Genomic DNA, 16,295 nt, shown 5'->3' with positions numbered 1-16,295 from the left:
GCAGGAACGTCGCTCAGCATCAGCAATCTCGCGTAAATTTTCTGCAAAACCAGGTAAGTATTTTGCTTTTCCCCGCTCTCATTTTAATTCATTAAAGATTGTTCTCCCTGCATTTTAATTACCCCGTCCCTGTAGCAAGCGTGCGTGAATAGTTCACACACGCTTGCAGCCAAAGAGATTAAACGGGCTGGGTTACTGATTTGAACCAGTAACCGGGCCGAGCAGCTGGGTGTAGTCCAACCTCTATGGTTGGGCTAGACCCAGTCCCCAAAAAAAGGTAAAAAAGAGAGTGGGCTGGTTATGGGCTTTAGACCCAGCCGGCCTAAATTGTGTTTACTAAGGGTGTGTTTGGCAAAACGCATCCTTATACCTTGACCATAATTTTTATGTCCATTGTAGTTTGATATTTGGCCAAACAAGCTCTATTTTTATATATAAAAATTTCAAAATATTTGGGGATCTTTGTTGATTTATTTGTGGACCCCTCACACTTTGATTTATTTTTTTTCTTTGTGTTTTTATTTTTTTCAGCTATGTACTTAATCTGTGGACTATTATTGTTAAATGCAAATTTGTCGTGCAATGTTTTTTTTTTCATCTAAAAATGACAAATAATAATAAAGATAAATAAAAAAACAGCATAGAAAACTTTTTCTTCAAATTCAATTTTTTGCAAAATTATTCACTAACGCTAGAGTTAGAAATATCACAATTTTTTAGGTTTGTGCGATATTTACCACCGTCAGAGTTAAAAATATTTGTATGAACTGTTCACTGACGCCAGAGTCAGGAACATGATAGGAAGAATTAAAAAAAAAAGAACATATTCTTAGTAATTTTAGACAAAATCAGTAATGCAGTCTGTCTCAGGTAGAACGCTTAAGAGGTGATAGTATTTTTCATTTTGCATAACCAGTCCTCTACTATTAGAATCTTTGTTGACCAGTTATGATTTCTAGTGACCATAATACTAAGTGGCGACTCCTTAAACTATATATTTTTTTCTAAAAAAATAAGATATCAGATATTTTTTTTTTTTATTGAGAGTTAATTTTTTATCTATCACTGCGATGTCCGAGTGTGACATTCATGATGAACTATCACTCTCTTATTCCAAAGTGCTATTCATTTTCAGATATTAAGAAAATGAACAATTCATTTAACAACAGATCAAGGGGGATTTGATGGTGTATACGAAGGGAAGTTGCTAGGTGGTCGTCTTGTGGCAGTAAAAGTCCTCACTAAGTTACTGATGGAGAAGAATTTATTAATGAAGTTGCAAGCATTAGTAGAACTTCCCAATAAACACAGTTAATCTTTTGGGTTTTTGACATGAGAGGACTGAAAGAGTCTTAATCTATGAGTACATGCCCGATGGATCTCTCGATAAGGTAGCGTTTGCCATGATCGATAATATAAAACTGGGTAAACAATTCATTAATTCTTTATATATATATATATATATATATATATATATATATATATATATATATATATATATATATATATATATTGTCAAAACAAGATTGTTTTTTTTTTTTTAATTTGAATCAACCCGGGTTAATCCTACCAAGTCATGAGTATTCAGGTCTTACCCCAGATCGATCCTAGTGTTAGGATTTAAAACTATAATGATAATCATTTTTATTTTTACATTACTTTGAGTCAATCCGGGTTGACTATCCCTACCCTTGCCCTGGGCCTTGCTCTTAGTCGACTTCTTAGTTGAGTTTTAAAATTATGATAATAATCATATTTATTTTTACATTTACTCGGGTTAATGGTCAACTCAACCTATAACTCGAGTCTAACCTCGGGTTGACCCACGAGTAGGGTTTTAAAACTATGATAATAACTATTTTTATCTTTATATTGACCCAGGTCAATGGTCAACTCGGCCTGTGACCTGAGTCTAATCTTGGGTCAACTCTTGAGTCGGGTTTTAAAATTATGATAATAATAATTTTTATCCTTATATTGACCTGAGTCAAAGGGCAGGCTGGCCTGTGACCCGAACCTAACCCTAGGTTAAACTCCAAGTTGAGTTTTAAAATAATAATAATAATAATCATCATCTTTATCTTTATGTTGACTAAAGTCAATGGTCAACCCGACCTGTGACCCGGGCCTTGTCCCTAGCCGACCCTCAAGTCGAGTTCTAAAACTATGATAATAACCATTTTTATCCTTACGTTGACCCGAGTTAATGATGAACCCAGCTTGTGACCTGAGCCTAGCTTTAGGTCAACCTCCAAGTTGAGTTTTAAAATTATAATAATAACTATTATTATTCTTATGTTGACCCGGGTCAATGGTCAACTCTATCGTGACCTAGACCTGGCCTTGAAGCGACTCTCAAGTTGAGTTTTAAAACTATAACAATAACTACTTTTATCTTTATGTTAACTCGGGTTAATGGTCCCAACTCGCGACTCAGGTCTAACTCTGAGTTGACCCTTAAGTCGGATTTTAAAAATATAACAATAAACTACTTTTATCCTTATGTTAACTCGGGTGAATGGTCCCGATCCGCGACCCAAGCTCAGTCCCAAGTTGAGTTTTAAAACTATAATAATTACTTTTAGCTTGAATCGAGTTTTAAAATTATGATAATAATTATTTTTATTCTTAAATTGATTCAAGTCAATGATCAACCCGAGCTGACCCTTGGTTGAGTTTTAAAGCTATACTATAACCATTTTTATTGTTAAAGATACCAAACACTATCTAAGTTTATGTCTTGTAAAGAATTCGAACAAATAAAATAGAAAGCATACTTCGATGAATAACAATCTATTTAAGAAAATGCAGTCCTGAATTTAATTTGATGAAAAGCTTTGTTTCTCTTCTGAGCTTCAATTATTTTGAAGTATGTTTTGATGAAAAAAGATGTTTGATAAAAATCAGTTTTCTTAATAAATTTCTTATCCCATACATTCATCAATATTAGTTATAATAAAAAACCACATTTCAAAATTAATCATTGAAGAGCCCATTAGCTTATCTATATATCCATCACATCTTACACCCAGCTTTCAATTTCATGTTATTACCACCATGCCATTTGACTTTTCCAACCATGCTAGAATTAATGTAATTTCTATTTCAGCTTTCAACTTCATGTTATTTTTTATGTATTTATTTTTGTTACTCATTTCTTTATCCTCTGAACTTTAATTTCCCAGAAACAACAAAGCCCATTTTGCTAACACACAATTCCATTTTGAAACCCTATGTCACGCAATCGGTTTTAGCCTTCTATTTAATTTACAATATTCTTGATTTCATTTTTTATTTAAACCAACGCAAAGGGTCTCAAACCATAGATAAATTCTTACTTTACAATATTCTTGATTTCATTTTTTATTTTTTATTACATATTTAGGCTGAATTGAATACAAACATTTCATTTTTTTTCTGGGAAGTTTTGTTGAACCTTGGTTTGAGCAATTGGACAACCCTATCATTTTCTCTTAATTATTTTTGTTATTAGGTACGAGAGAGACCCGATTTCATGTTATTATCATCAACCACATATATAATTTATTTTCCAAACTATGCGAGCATTTTTTTGCAAGATATTTGACCGATTCTGTTCTCTTCTTTTAGTCCCCAAGACAGTGATGCATCATAGCATACAAGATTTCATTTTGCAAATAGAGGCCTCGTAGAAAGAAATTAATGTGGTAGCCCTTTCCCAAGAAAAAACATAACTTAAAAACTTTGAGTCCACCAAGCATTTAAATCCAAGTATTGCGTTCCCATCTATCCCTTTCTGATGTATTTATTTACCTGAAATTGATAATTAGCACGTCAAGACTCATCTCTTTATACTCGAAACCATCCCTGAAACAACCAAGCCCATTTTGCTAACACACAATTCCATTTCTCCGATGGTACTTCCTCTTGCCAGAATGAATTCCTCGGCCTTTTCTTTTCTTTCAGATATTGTTCTTGTATTGTTGCTCTTCATTCAAGTCCCTTCATCCTTAGGCAACGATGCCATGTTCGGTACTGCCTGTAGTAAAAAGTTTGTGTGTGGGGATATTTTCGTGGATTTTCCATTTTGGGGAAATGACAGATCACCTACCTGTGGCGTTCCTGATTTGGAGCTCAGATGTGAGTATAATATCGCCAAGATGAAAATCAATCAGGTTGCCTATCGTGTTTTGGAAATCAATCAGGATGCTAGAATTCTCAGGATTGCAAGAGAGGACTACTTTGTTGGATTGTGTACACCTCAATTTACGAGCACCACGTTCAATCCTAAGGTTTTCGAGCCTGTTGAGGGTTCCAAAAATCTTACATTCATTTATGGTTGCAAGGATGCTCCTGATCCAACCATACATGGTCCTGGTATACCTTTCACTTGCAAAATAAATGAGGTTAATGATCAACGTGGTTATATCCAAGAAGGAGATACTGGTCCTGGTGAATGCAATCGTAGTGTCTTAGTGCCAGTTTCTACAACAGATTTGCCACCATTCTGGAATAGGCTAGCTTTGGAAGAACACTTGGAAAAAGGATTCCAGGTAAGATGGAAGGTCGATGGGGATGCGTGTTGGGAATGCTCCACCTCTTCAGGTAAGTACCTCAACTTCTCCTCGAATCAGTTTATGATGAACTCCAGTCACTTGTTGATGCTTCACACACCTTAGTTCCGTTCCTGTTTTGTTATTTTAATTTTATTTTAAATAGACTTGGACAGAAGTAAACATCAATATGATGATGATGATGATGATGATGATCTCTTAGAACCACTTGAATAGTCTATTAGGGAGGCTCGAACTGCAGAGCTAGACCATGGGAATAAGGGACAGCTTTCTGGTTAGGAAACGGTCACACCATAGTTAAATTGATGCCCATGGTGTCTTATCGTATATACAACTACTCGTAGGAAATCTTGATGGCATGTTCTGCAGATTTTTTGAACTGACAGAGAAAATTATATGTGATTTTTGTCAACTAATTGATCATAGCTAAGAATTTAACTTGTCTGCTTTAAGAGTTGCCTAAATTATTTATTCAGTCCTCGTTTTATTAGAAAAATAATTAGTAAGTCCATCTGATTAAAAATAAACAATATTATATCCCTATGTTTCATTTCCATCATATTTTAATCACTTCACTAAGTGTTTGTTAATTAAGAGTTGAGTTGTCACCAATTTAACTCTTCTTTTTTTAACATAATATCCCCTTTTAAATTAAAATAAATTTATAAGACTTAATTTGAGGTTGATCTTTTTAAGATCTAGATCACGGATAATGACTTGACTCGTGCCAATTTAAGTTTTTTTTGTTTTTTAAAAAAAAAACTTCAAAGGAAATTGTTTGGGGTTTTTATTTTTTTTTAAAAAATAACATTGTTTAAAAAAAAAACTGAATTCTGCTATTAACTTGGTCTAGGTTTAGCCTCAAGTCAGCGATTATAAAATTGACGGCCGAGCAAAAATTATAACTATGAATTTTTCCATTTTTAACATGCATGTGATTGTTGCCTCTGGGAGCTGTTCATATTCCTTGACGGCTGGACCGGCAAGGTACCAAACAAAAACATACAATAACGAAGGATTTATAAATTCTTGCACCAGTAGGGAGGATTCGGGGAGTGGTGGCCCGAGACTCTCTGGCATATTTTTACCTTAGCTTGGATGGATATTCAGGGGAGATGAGATGGTGATTTAGGAAGGATCTCATCTGACAAACAACCTAAACCCCGAAGAAATAATTAATTATTCGATTGGAATTAGCAAATCTAATCAACATAATAGAAATTACAGGGAACATTTGATAATTAAAATATGGGGGGGTAAAGGTAGGAAAACACCAGGAAATTCACAAGGTGATGCAGAAATGGAGTCCACATCAGAGACTTGGTCTTTCTGCAGATGTCATTTTCTTCTTTGTTCTGTTTCCTGGAATAATCTATCAACTGAAACTTCAAATTCCCACCTCCTGTTTTCGTCTGCTTTGACTTTAGGTGGCACGTACGAAATTAATTTTAAATAATTCACACGTTTACTCCAGGAATTTAAACATACATAGGGCACCGTAACATCACAAAATTCTTTTTCCTTGATTCGTCATTATGCCATATAAATTTAATCAGCCAAAATAATAGCACAAAGGATATCAATATAAGGTTACAGTAACTCATATTATTTACAATAAATTATATTTAATTTTTATATTTTTATAATGTGAAAGTAGTGATGTGTTTATGACTCTCTTTTTTTTATATAGATTTTCATTTCATAAATTCATACTTGGAGCAACATTAAGATCTTAAAAGCTAAATAATCTAAAGATATATCATGAAATTAAAATAATAAAATAATATATAAAGGCTTGTAGCTGCCATGAAAACAGGAATAGACATCTCTTCTTCCTTTTTAGCGCGTGACCCAGTGACGTTAAAGTAAGAAATGATTTGGTGTATAAGGGTATACCAAAAGTGCTATGCAATCGCTTGTGTCAAGTGGCCACATCACCTTCCAATTTAAGCCAAACTCAATAGTCAGCTCTTAAAATTCTTGACGAAGCCTGTTCTCGGTATTTTGTGAGTTCCGTTAACACGATTTTCTAGCTACCTCTTAAACTCATCATCATTATTCTAATATTATATATTCAAAAATCATTTCAATCTCAAAGTAAAATTTTAGATTATAATTTATATTGTTGTTTAACAATAAAAAACTTAGAACAGGTTATTTATTCTATCAAAAGTTCAACATCATTTTTTTAGGATGTTTGGAAATATAATAAATATTGTTTTTTAAAGTGTTTTTTTATTTAAAAATTAATTTTAAATAAAAATAAATAGATTTTAACCAATTTTTTGTACCGCAATCCCAAATGTACCTTTAGTCACCCAGAAATTAGGTTGCAAGAAAATAAATATTTGACTATCAGAAGTATTCAGATACCAATGTTTACGTTGGCCATAGTACAATAAGTATAAAACCATACATTTAAGACATGAAACTTGAGAATTTTAACAAGAACACAGAATTTGACTATCAGGATTCAAAATACACATTATCTTGCTGACAAAATGACCTGCCTCCTTGTTTGGCCACCTGAATTTACGTTGATGCCACTCTCACCATTAATTCTAATGGAAGCTTCTCTTTGATAAAATCCCCATTGGTCAAATAAGTACTACCAATTCTATTGTATTGATCGAGTAAATAACTCCCACCTATGTGTTTCTTCCTCTTAACTCAATACTTGAACAACGTTTCCTGTCAATACCTCTGCAAAAACACGACCGCTACTCCTTCAGGCCATGTCTTGGCTTATCCTACTCCTAACCATAGCCTTGGTCTGTGGTTCAGCACCTGTGTTTGCTGATGATGATGAGCGATATCTGAACTGCATGAAGTCATTTGATTGCGGAGATATTAAAGATGTTGGTTATCCTTTCTCGGGATCCGATAGGCCTGATTACTGTGGCTATCCCGGGTTTGAGCTCGGTTGCAGCAACCAAGATCCGGAGATCACAATCATGCAATCGACTTACAAACTCCTTGGCATCAATAACCAGTCGCGGACTCTCAATGTTTCTAGATCAGATTACACAGAAAATCTATGTCCTACTCTCCTTTCCAACACCTCTTTGAATCCAAATCTCTTGAGTTCCACTTCAGATCATGCTGAGGTAACACTATACTATGGTTGCCCTAGTCCAAGCCCACCAGCGTTATCATCTCAGTTTACTTGCAACATTAACGACACTGTTATGGTGGGAAACTTTATAACAGTCAACTTCTCTGTCCTTAGCATTACTGATCCCAGCTTAATCAGCTACCTGACAACATGCAACAATAGTGTTAAATTTCCTGCCCATCAATCAGCTATTGTGCCAATTCTAGTCAGTCCAAATGTATCAGAGTTTCTTGAAGCTATTAATCAAGGTTTTGAGTTGGAGTGGAGTGCAAATGATTCATTATGTGATACATGCGAATCTTCTGGTGGTCAGTGTGGGTACAACAAGACCACTACAGCATTCACTTGTTACTGTGCGGGTCAACCTCAAGATTTTGAATGCTCATCATCACCACAGGCACCTAGTCAATCTACAAGTATGTCCTCTTTTCTTTCTGGATGCCATAATTGGATAGATAGAGATAGCTGAAATCTAAGATATGCCCTCCAGGCTAGGTGATGTAGGAGGACCTCTGGTAAAAGAAACAGGTGTGAATCGTTCCTTTGAGTAGAGGGAGGAACCTAGCTAGCTATTAGGAATTGTTCAAAGCTCCATGATCCTGAAGAGAACACCTTCCTCGACCATTTAATTCCAGTATATCAAGGAAACAAAGACTTCGATTAACTGACAAAGACTTCATAAAAATAATATTTTATAAAAAGAGATACAATAAAATAACCTTTTCGTTTAGTAAAGTCAAACGAGGCCTCGTCTCTATCACTGAAACCCAATGTCACCCTATGTCACGCAATCGGTTTCAACCTTCTATTTAATTTAATTTAATTTAATTTCTATACATCTATTTCTTTGTTTACTAGCCCAGTCCATACTCAAAGTGCGTTTTTTTATTGGTCATAGCACCCCAATTTGATGTTCCATCCCTGCAAGTGGTCGCATGTGGGAAATCACAGTACATTTTACTTACATGACCGTAGCTTTAAAACAAATAATTCAATCTTACAGACTTTATACTCCAAAAGGTTTTCTCAAACTAATCTACAATTTTCTGAGTAATTGTTAATTATAAATACAAGTTTGATAGTTGGAGGAGGGCTTGTAATAGTTATTAACTAGTTTCTTTGGATCGGATCAAAATGTTTCTGAATATAGAAAATAAAAAATCTCAAGCCACATCGAAGTTACATTGTGATTAGTGCGGTTGGGTATTTTTTTTTTTAGTTTTTTTTGTTATGTTTTTTTTTTCATCAGTTAAAATAAAATTTTTATTTAATTTTATTCTTTATTATTAGGTTAATAGCAAATTATTTTTTGTAGTTTTTATCATAAAATAAAATAAAATAATAAATTAATCAAGTTAAGTGTATGATCTTAATTACAAGTTTGACATGTTGACTAAACATTAATAAAATGATCGGGGTTGGGTTTTTTTATACTTTTTTTTATATATATCTTTTGAATTTTTTTTGTCAATTCTATTATTTAATGTGAGATTTTTATTGAATTCTCTCATTCAGTGTTGAGTTAATGATAAATTAATCTTGATATTTTCTATCTTATAATAAAATAAAAATTCATTCGATTTAATAGAGTCCATAACCCAGGTCACGAGGTTGACAAGCCGACTAAATATCAATAAGAAAATTGAATAGGAATTTTTTCAAGTTTAAATCATTATGCTGATTTTAATAACAATACCACCAAGTTTTGAACAATCTAAATATTGTTTTTAATGTTTCAAAATATTTGTGTTTAACCCGCATAAAAAGCACGGGTGGATAAACTAGTAATAACCAAATCGATGTAGCATAGGTTCATTTTTTAGCTTTACGTCTTATTTTGTATGTAAATTAAAACTTGCAATCTCATGTTAATATTTAAACTTTATGCTTTATAAAAACAATGAGCTTTTTATTTTTGAAGGATGTAATTCGATTATCATGAAGTGAGGGGAGGAGAAGTATATATTTTGACAATAAAATATAATACCGTCAAATTTAATGTAGTTTTAGTTTGAATGTACAAGGTTACATATTAATAATTCAACCTCTAAATGAATATACCGTGTCATATATATGCCATATAAATAAATCTAATAATTAACATTATTTGATGTCCTGTTACAGAATCTTCTTGGAGTCGTGGGCAACTACATATTGCTGTAGGTAAATATTATCATAAGAAATCCAATCTTCTCGTTTGATGATGATGGTATTTTGATGATGATGCATCTTAAATTACAGGCATATCAGCAGCTGTGGCAGCGATAATAATTTTTTCCATAATTATAATATGTCTCACTAGAAGAAAAGGTTCATTTAGTGCCGTCATAGCAAAGATCATCAGGCCGAAGAATTCGCAGCATGTTGACAGTGTTGAAACATTTATGATGGACTACCATTCTCTTACTCCAAAGCGTTATTCATATTCAGATATCAAGAAAATGACCAGCTCATTCGTCAATATACTAGGTCAGGGGGGATTTGGTTATGTATACAGAGGAAAGTTACCAGACGACGGTCGTCTCGTGGCTGTAAAAGTTCTAAAAGAGTCCAAAGGTGATGGAGAAGAGTTCATGAATGAAGTTGCAAGCATCAGTAGAACTTCCCACGTGAATGTAGTTACCCTCTTGGGTTTCTGCTACGAGAGGAATAAAAGAGCTTTGATTTATGAATTCATGCCCAATGGATCTTTAGATAGCTTTATATCTGATAAAGGATCCCCACTTACAAACTGTCGTTTAGAATGGAAAAAATTATATGAAATTGCAGTTGGTATTGCTAGAGGTCTGGAGTACTTGCATAGAGGGTGTAACACTCGGATTGTGCATTTTGACATAAAGCCTCACAACATTCTTCTTGATGAAGACTTTTGTCCAAAGATCTCAGATTTTGGTCTCGCGAAGCTATGCCAGAGCAAAGTAAGTAAGATTTCGATGATAGGTGCCAGAGGAACTGTTGGTTACATAGCACCTGAAGTATTCTGCAGATCTTTTGGAGGAGTAACTTACAAGTCTGATGTGTATAGTTATGGAATGATGGTTCTTGAAATGGTCGGACAAAGGAAAGACTTTGATATGGGATCGTTGGAAACCAACGAGATGTATTTCCCGGATTGGTTTTATATGTATCTTGAACCAGGAAAGATTTCAACACTTCATGGAGGTATAACGGAAGAGGAAGAAGAGATTGTTGAGAAGATGATCTTAGTGGGTTTGTGGTGCATCCAAACCATTCCATCACATAGACCGTCAATGACAAAGGTGGTAGAGATGTTTGAAGGCAGTCTTCAGTCTTTGCAAATTCCACCGAGACCTTCCTTTTCTTCTCCTAGAAGTTCCGTTCAAGAGCACTCTTCCACTGTATCATCACTGCTTGGCGTGTCGTCGCAGGGAGATGAGGTAAACAGATTGCCTGCTGATGAAAGAGACTTGTAACTGGAAACTGAAAACTTAATGTTGCCTGATAAAATTGTTGTGCATACTGGACCGAAAGCAAACACAAATAAAACACAAACAAGCAGATTTACGTGGTTCCCCAAAACCGGGTACGTCCACGGAGGCAACAGATTGTATATTATTGGAGAAATGATACAAACACTCAACTCAACCCAGTACAATCCCACAAAACCCAGTGTTTCACTCTTACACTCGGTGTTTCTCTCAAATCTACACTCTTTCACTCTCACAGTTGCATTATTTCCTTCTGCACACTTGCACACACACTTCACTTGCACTAATTGTCTCCATTTATAGGAGGAAGGAGAGCAGAAAGGAGAGGCTTGAAACATGCCACTAATTATGGCACTAACCACTAATGATGCTTCCACTAAGTAAAGTGGTGGGGTATTGTTATTATCAATAAAATCTAGACAAATCTCCACAAATCTCCACCTTGGCAAGATTTTTCCATCCAATCCTCGTGATCAATCAATGCTGCCTCTGATGCGCCATATGGCGCTGCACCCTGAAGGTGCTCAACACCGAGAGATGTTGACCAAGTCCAAACAATGTTGGAACTTGATCCCTGAGACACATTTTGTGAGCATGTCAGCTGGATTATCTGCAGTACCAATCTTCTGTAGCAGAATATCCCCTTCATCTATAATTTCTCGAACAAAATGAAATCGAACATCGATGTGCTTGGTGCGGGAATGATGAACCTGATTCTTTGCAAGACAAATAGCACTTTGACTATCACAATGGACATCCACGTGCTTTTGAACAATTCCCAAATCTTCAATCAACCCATGTAACCAAATAGCTTCCTTGAAAGCTTCCGTTACTGCCATGTACTCTGCCTCAGTTGTTGACAAAGCTACTGTTGATTGTAACGTTGACCTCCAACTTACAGGCCCTTTAGCGAGTGTAAACACATAGCCTGTTGTGGAACGACGCTTGTCTAAGTCACCAGCATAGTCCGAGTCCACATAACCAACTAAATTTTGTCCGAGTCTATCATCCCTCTCAAACTTCAAACCAATATCAGTTGTGCCATGAATGTACCGTAGAATCCACTTAACTGCCTGCCAGTGACCCTTTCCCGGATCATGCATATACCTGCTCACCATACTGACAGCATGTGAAATATCTGGTCTCGTACAAACCATTGCATACATTAATGCACCAACTGCATTTGCATACGGAATTTGAGCCATCTGTTTGCGCTCTTCCTCTGTGCGTGGAGACATTGAAGCACTTAGCTTAAAATGAGGAGCTAAAGGTGTGCTTACAGGCTTGGTCTTACCATCTACCCCAAATCTCTGTAGAATTTTCTTCAAGTATTGGGTCCGTGTCAAACAGACTGTGCCTTTTCTTCTATCTCTCTGAATCTCCATGCCAAGAATCTTCTTAGCTTCTCCAAGGTCCTTCATTTCAAACTCAGTTCTCAGTTGAGATTTCAGTCTATCAATCTCCACTTTGCTTTTCGATGCGATCAACATATCATCCACATATAAGAGCAAATAGATGAAAGAACCATCAAGAAGTTTGCGAAAATATACGCAGTGATCAAACTGACTCCGTGTGTATCCATGTTCTGCCATGAACTTATCAAATCGCTTATACCACTGGCGAGGAGATTGTTTCAATCCATACAATGACTTCTTCAGTTTACAAGCCCAATTCTCTTTCCCAGTGACTTTGAAACCATCTGGCTGAGACATGTAAATTTCCTCTTCCAAATCTCCATGTAGGAAGGCAGTTTTCACATCAAGTTGGGCTAACTCCAAATCAAACTGTGCAACCAAGGCTAACAGAATACGGATTGATGAATGTTTAACAACTGGAGAGAATACCTCATTATAATCTATCCCCTCATTCTGAGCATAGCCTTTTGCTACCAATCTCGCTTTGAATCGGATGTTGTCTTTTCCAGGATTACCTTCCTTCTTGGCATATACCCACTTGCAACCAATTGTCTTCTTTCCTTTAGGGAGTTGTACCAAATCCCAAGTCTGATTCTTGTGGAGAGATTTCATCTCTTCATCCATTGCCTCTTTCCATTTTGCACTTTCTACACTCTGTACTGCTTCTTTGTAGGTGTAGGGGATTCCATCATCAATCACCGGAAGTGCATAAGCCACCATATTACAATACCGAGCAGGTTTCTTGATAACTCTTTTCGGTTTACTCGTTGCAATGGATTCTTGTTGTGTGGTTGCTGGAGTTGTTGCATCCTCTTCATCTGAACTTTCATCTGAATCTCCTTCAGTAGGGATTGTCTGAACAGTCTTTATAGGAATGACTGAAGTCTCCAACTCCACCTGTTGTGCATCACCAGACTGTTTTTCCTTCTCCTGTGATTTCTCTTGCTGTAACATGCCAGACTCATCAAAAGTGACATCTCTACTCAAGATCACTTTCTTTGATTCAGAACACCAGAGTCTGTAGCCTTTTACTCCTCCACTAAAGCCCAAAAATATAGCTTTCTTTGCTCTAGGATCTAGCTTGGACTCAGTAACATGATAATATGCTGAGCAACCAAATATACGCATAGAGTCATAATCATTTGCAGGAGAGCCTGACCATACCTCTAAGGGGGTTCTTCCATTTAATGCTGCTGAAGGTAATCGGTTAACAATATGACGAGCATAACTTAATGCCTCGCCCCAGAACACTTTGCTTAGTCCCGAATGTGATAGCATACATCGGACTTTCTCCACCAATGTGCGGTTCATGCGTTCTGCTACTCCATTCTGTTGTGGTGTTTTGCGAACAGTAAAATGTCGCTTGATCCCTTCATTCTGACAAACTTCAAAGAAAGGATCTGAAGTGTACTCACCACCATTATCTGACCGAAGAGTCTTAACTCTCCTTCCAGTTTGAGTCTCCACCATTTTCTTCCATTTCAGAAAGATATCAAGGACTTCATCCTTGTGTTTCATCATGTACACCCATACTCGTCTTGAGAAATCATCAATAAAAGTAACAAACCAACGATTACCTCCAAGAGATTCATTCTTTGAAGGTCCCCATACGTCTGTATGAACATAATCTAGGATCCCTTTTGTGTTGTGTACCGCAGTGCCAAACTTGACCCTTGTCTGTTTTCCAAGAACACAATGCTCGCAGAACCCATGCTTCCCAGTCTTGGCGCCTTTTAATAGACCTTGCTTGACTAATCCTTGCAAAGCCTTTTCACCAGCATGCCCTAACCGCATGTGCCAAAGTCTGGAATTATCTGCTTCATCATCTTCTATACTTTTGGAAACAGCTGCTGTACCAGTAACTGTAGATCCATCCAGGAAATATAAGTTTCTTATCCTCGTGCCTCTTAAGACAACTAATGCACCACGGATTGCTTTCAGGACTCCACCATGCATGATAATCTTATAACCACTGGATTCTAGGACTCCAAGTGAGAAGAGATTTTTCTTCAAGTCAGGTACATACCGTACATCTGTTAGTGTCTTGACTACCCCATTATGCATCTTCAGATGGATAGTCCCAATCCCTTTGATCTCACTCACATCATCATTACCCATCAACACACCTCCTCCATCGAACTCCTCGAGTCTCGAGAATAAGTGCTTGTTAGGGCACATGTGATAGGAACATGCAGAATCAAGAACCCATTCACCAGAATGGTTTTCTGGTGATGAGACCATGAATGCAAAGTCTTGTTCATCCTCATCTCGTGCAACGTTCACAGTTGGTTCATCTTTTTCCTTGTTGCCCTTGATTGGACAATCTTTCTTCCAGTGCCCTTTTTTGTGACAAAAGGCACACTCATCTTTTGCAAGATATCGTCTGTTTGATGATTCTCCTCTGGATTTTGAGCGAGATCTCCCTCGCCCTCGAAATCTTCTAGGGTTTGTTCTGCCTTTAACAATCAATGCTTCTGACGTTGACTCCTTGTGAACAATTTGGTCCTTCTTCCGATACTCATTGTTCACCAAAGCATTGGACACATCAATGAATTTAATCTTTTCTTTACCATACAGTAAAGTGGTGACGAGATGTTCATATGTGTCAGGCAGTGAATTTAATAACAGTAGAGCTTTATCTTCATCATCAATTTCCACATCTAAATTCTTCAAATCAGCTATCATTTTATTGAAATCATTCAGATGCTCATTCATAGAAGTACCTTTCTTGTGCTGAAACCGGAAGATCCTTTTCTTCAAGTAGAGACGATTCTCTATACTTTTCTTCATAAACTTGTCCTCCAGTGCTTGCCATAATTCCTTTGCAGAGTTTTGTTCTGAAAAGGCGTACTTCTGATCCTTTACAAGACAAAGTCGGATAGAACTGCAAGCCAACCGATTTATCCTTTCCCAGCTTTTATCATCCAGATCCTCTGGTTTATCTTCTAGAGTGAAATCTAAATTCATTTGGACAAGCATATCCATGACTTCACATTTCCACATGCCAAAATTACCTTTCCCATCAAACTTCTCCACCTCAAATTTGGTATTCGATACCGGGATGTATTGTGGAGGTATACTAGCATTCCCCGCTGATTTTTCTTCTGGAATATCAGCCATTAGGACGTCTTTGGATTACAAATGGAATCCCGAACTTATTAAAACACGCACTTTTGTGCTCAAAAGAGCCAAAACAATAACTTCAGTGTGCTGTTTCACAAAACGGACTCCACGGTTGCGTCCGGAATGGTTGAAAATGCTAGGAACAAGCTTGACTCGGCCAAAAACGAGTCAAAAAATCACTGAGTTGGCCAAAAAACCAATCTGACCGAGTTGACTCAGGGAAGGAATATTCTGTCTCTGATAAAGAATATTCTGTCACGGGAATATTCTCTTACTGGTAACGGAATATTCTTATTCTGTCAAGAGAATATTCTGTCACTGTTAGATGACATGGCTGATGACGTGTCTGATGACAGGGCGATGTGGACCCTCTGTTGATGACGTGGATGATGACTCAGCGCCTACGTGTCGGATGACGTGGCTGTCTTCTCAGGCGAGACTTCCGGCACTGTCTGGTTTTTCCGGCAGATTTCCGGCGAAACTTCGGCGAGCTCTACAGGGCTCGTTTCAACTCCGATTTCGACGATCTTTATATCTCCGGACTCGTATAGACGAGAGGAATCTCCTCAGCTGGTCAAAAGCAAGATCTGAGAACTTTGAAAATTCTGCAACTTTGAACAGAGAGCTGAAAAACGTGTTT

General features: G+C 36.6%; 2 protein-coding genes across 2 annotated transcripts; both read left to right on the top strand.

Moving 5' to 3' along the window:
- The first annotated feature begins 6,919 nt into the window (after positions 1–6,919).
- LOC112325671 (LEAF RUST 10 DISEASE-RESISTANCE LOCUS RECEPTOR-LIKE PROTEIN KINASE-like 2.1) lies at positions 6,920–8,137 on the top strand. The gene has a single exon (XM_052448336.1). It carries the CDS (start codon positions 7,289–7,291, stop codon positions 8,135–8,137), a length of 849 nt encoding a protein of 282 aa, XP_052304296.1. The 5' UTR covers positions 6,920–7,288.
- Positions 8,138–10,241: 2,104 nt separating this feature from the next.
- Positions 10,242–11,102, top strand: LOC127904476 (PR5-like receptor kinase). The gene has a single exon (XM_052448335.1). The coding sequence runs from the start codon at positions 10,242–10,244 to the stop codon at positions 11,100–11,102; it is 861 nt and encodes a 286-aa protein (XP_052304295.1).
- Positions 11,103–16,295: the final 5,193 nt, after the last annotated feature.

The sequence above is a fragment of the Populus trichocarpa genome, chromosome 17 (assembly GCF_000002775.5).
Source record: "Populus trichocarpa isolate Nisqually-1 chromosome 17, P.trichocarpa_v4.1, whole genome shotgun sequence".
Classification (NCBI taxonomy): domain Eukaryota; kingdom Viridiplantae; phylum Streptophyta; class Magnoliopsida; order Malpighiales; family Salicaceae; genus Populus; species Populus trichocarpa.
Note: the sequence above shows the minus strand (reverse complement) of the source record. Positions and strands in the feature narration are given on the sequence as shown.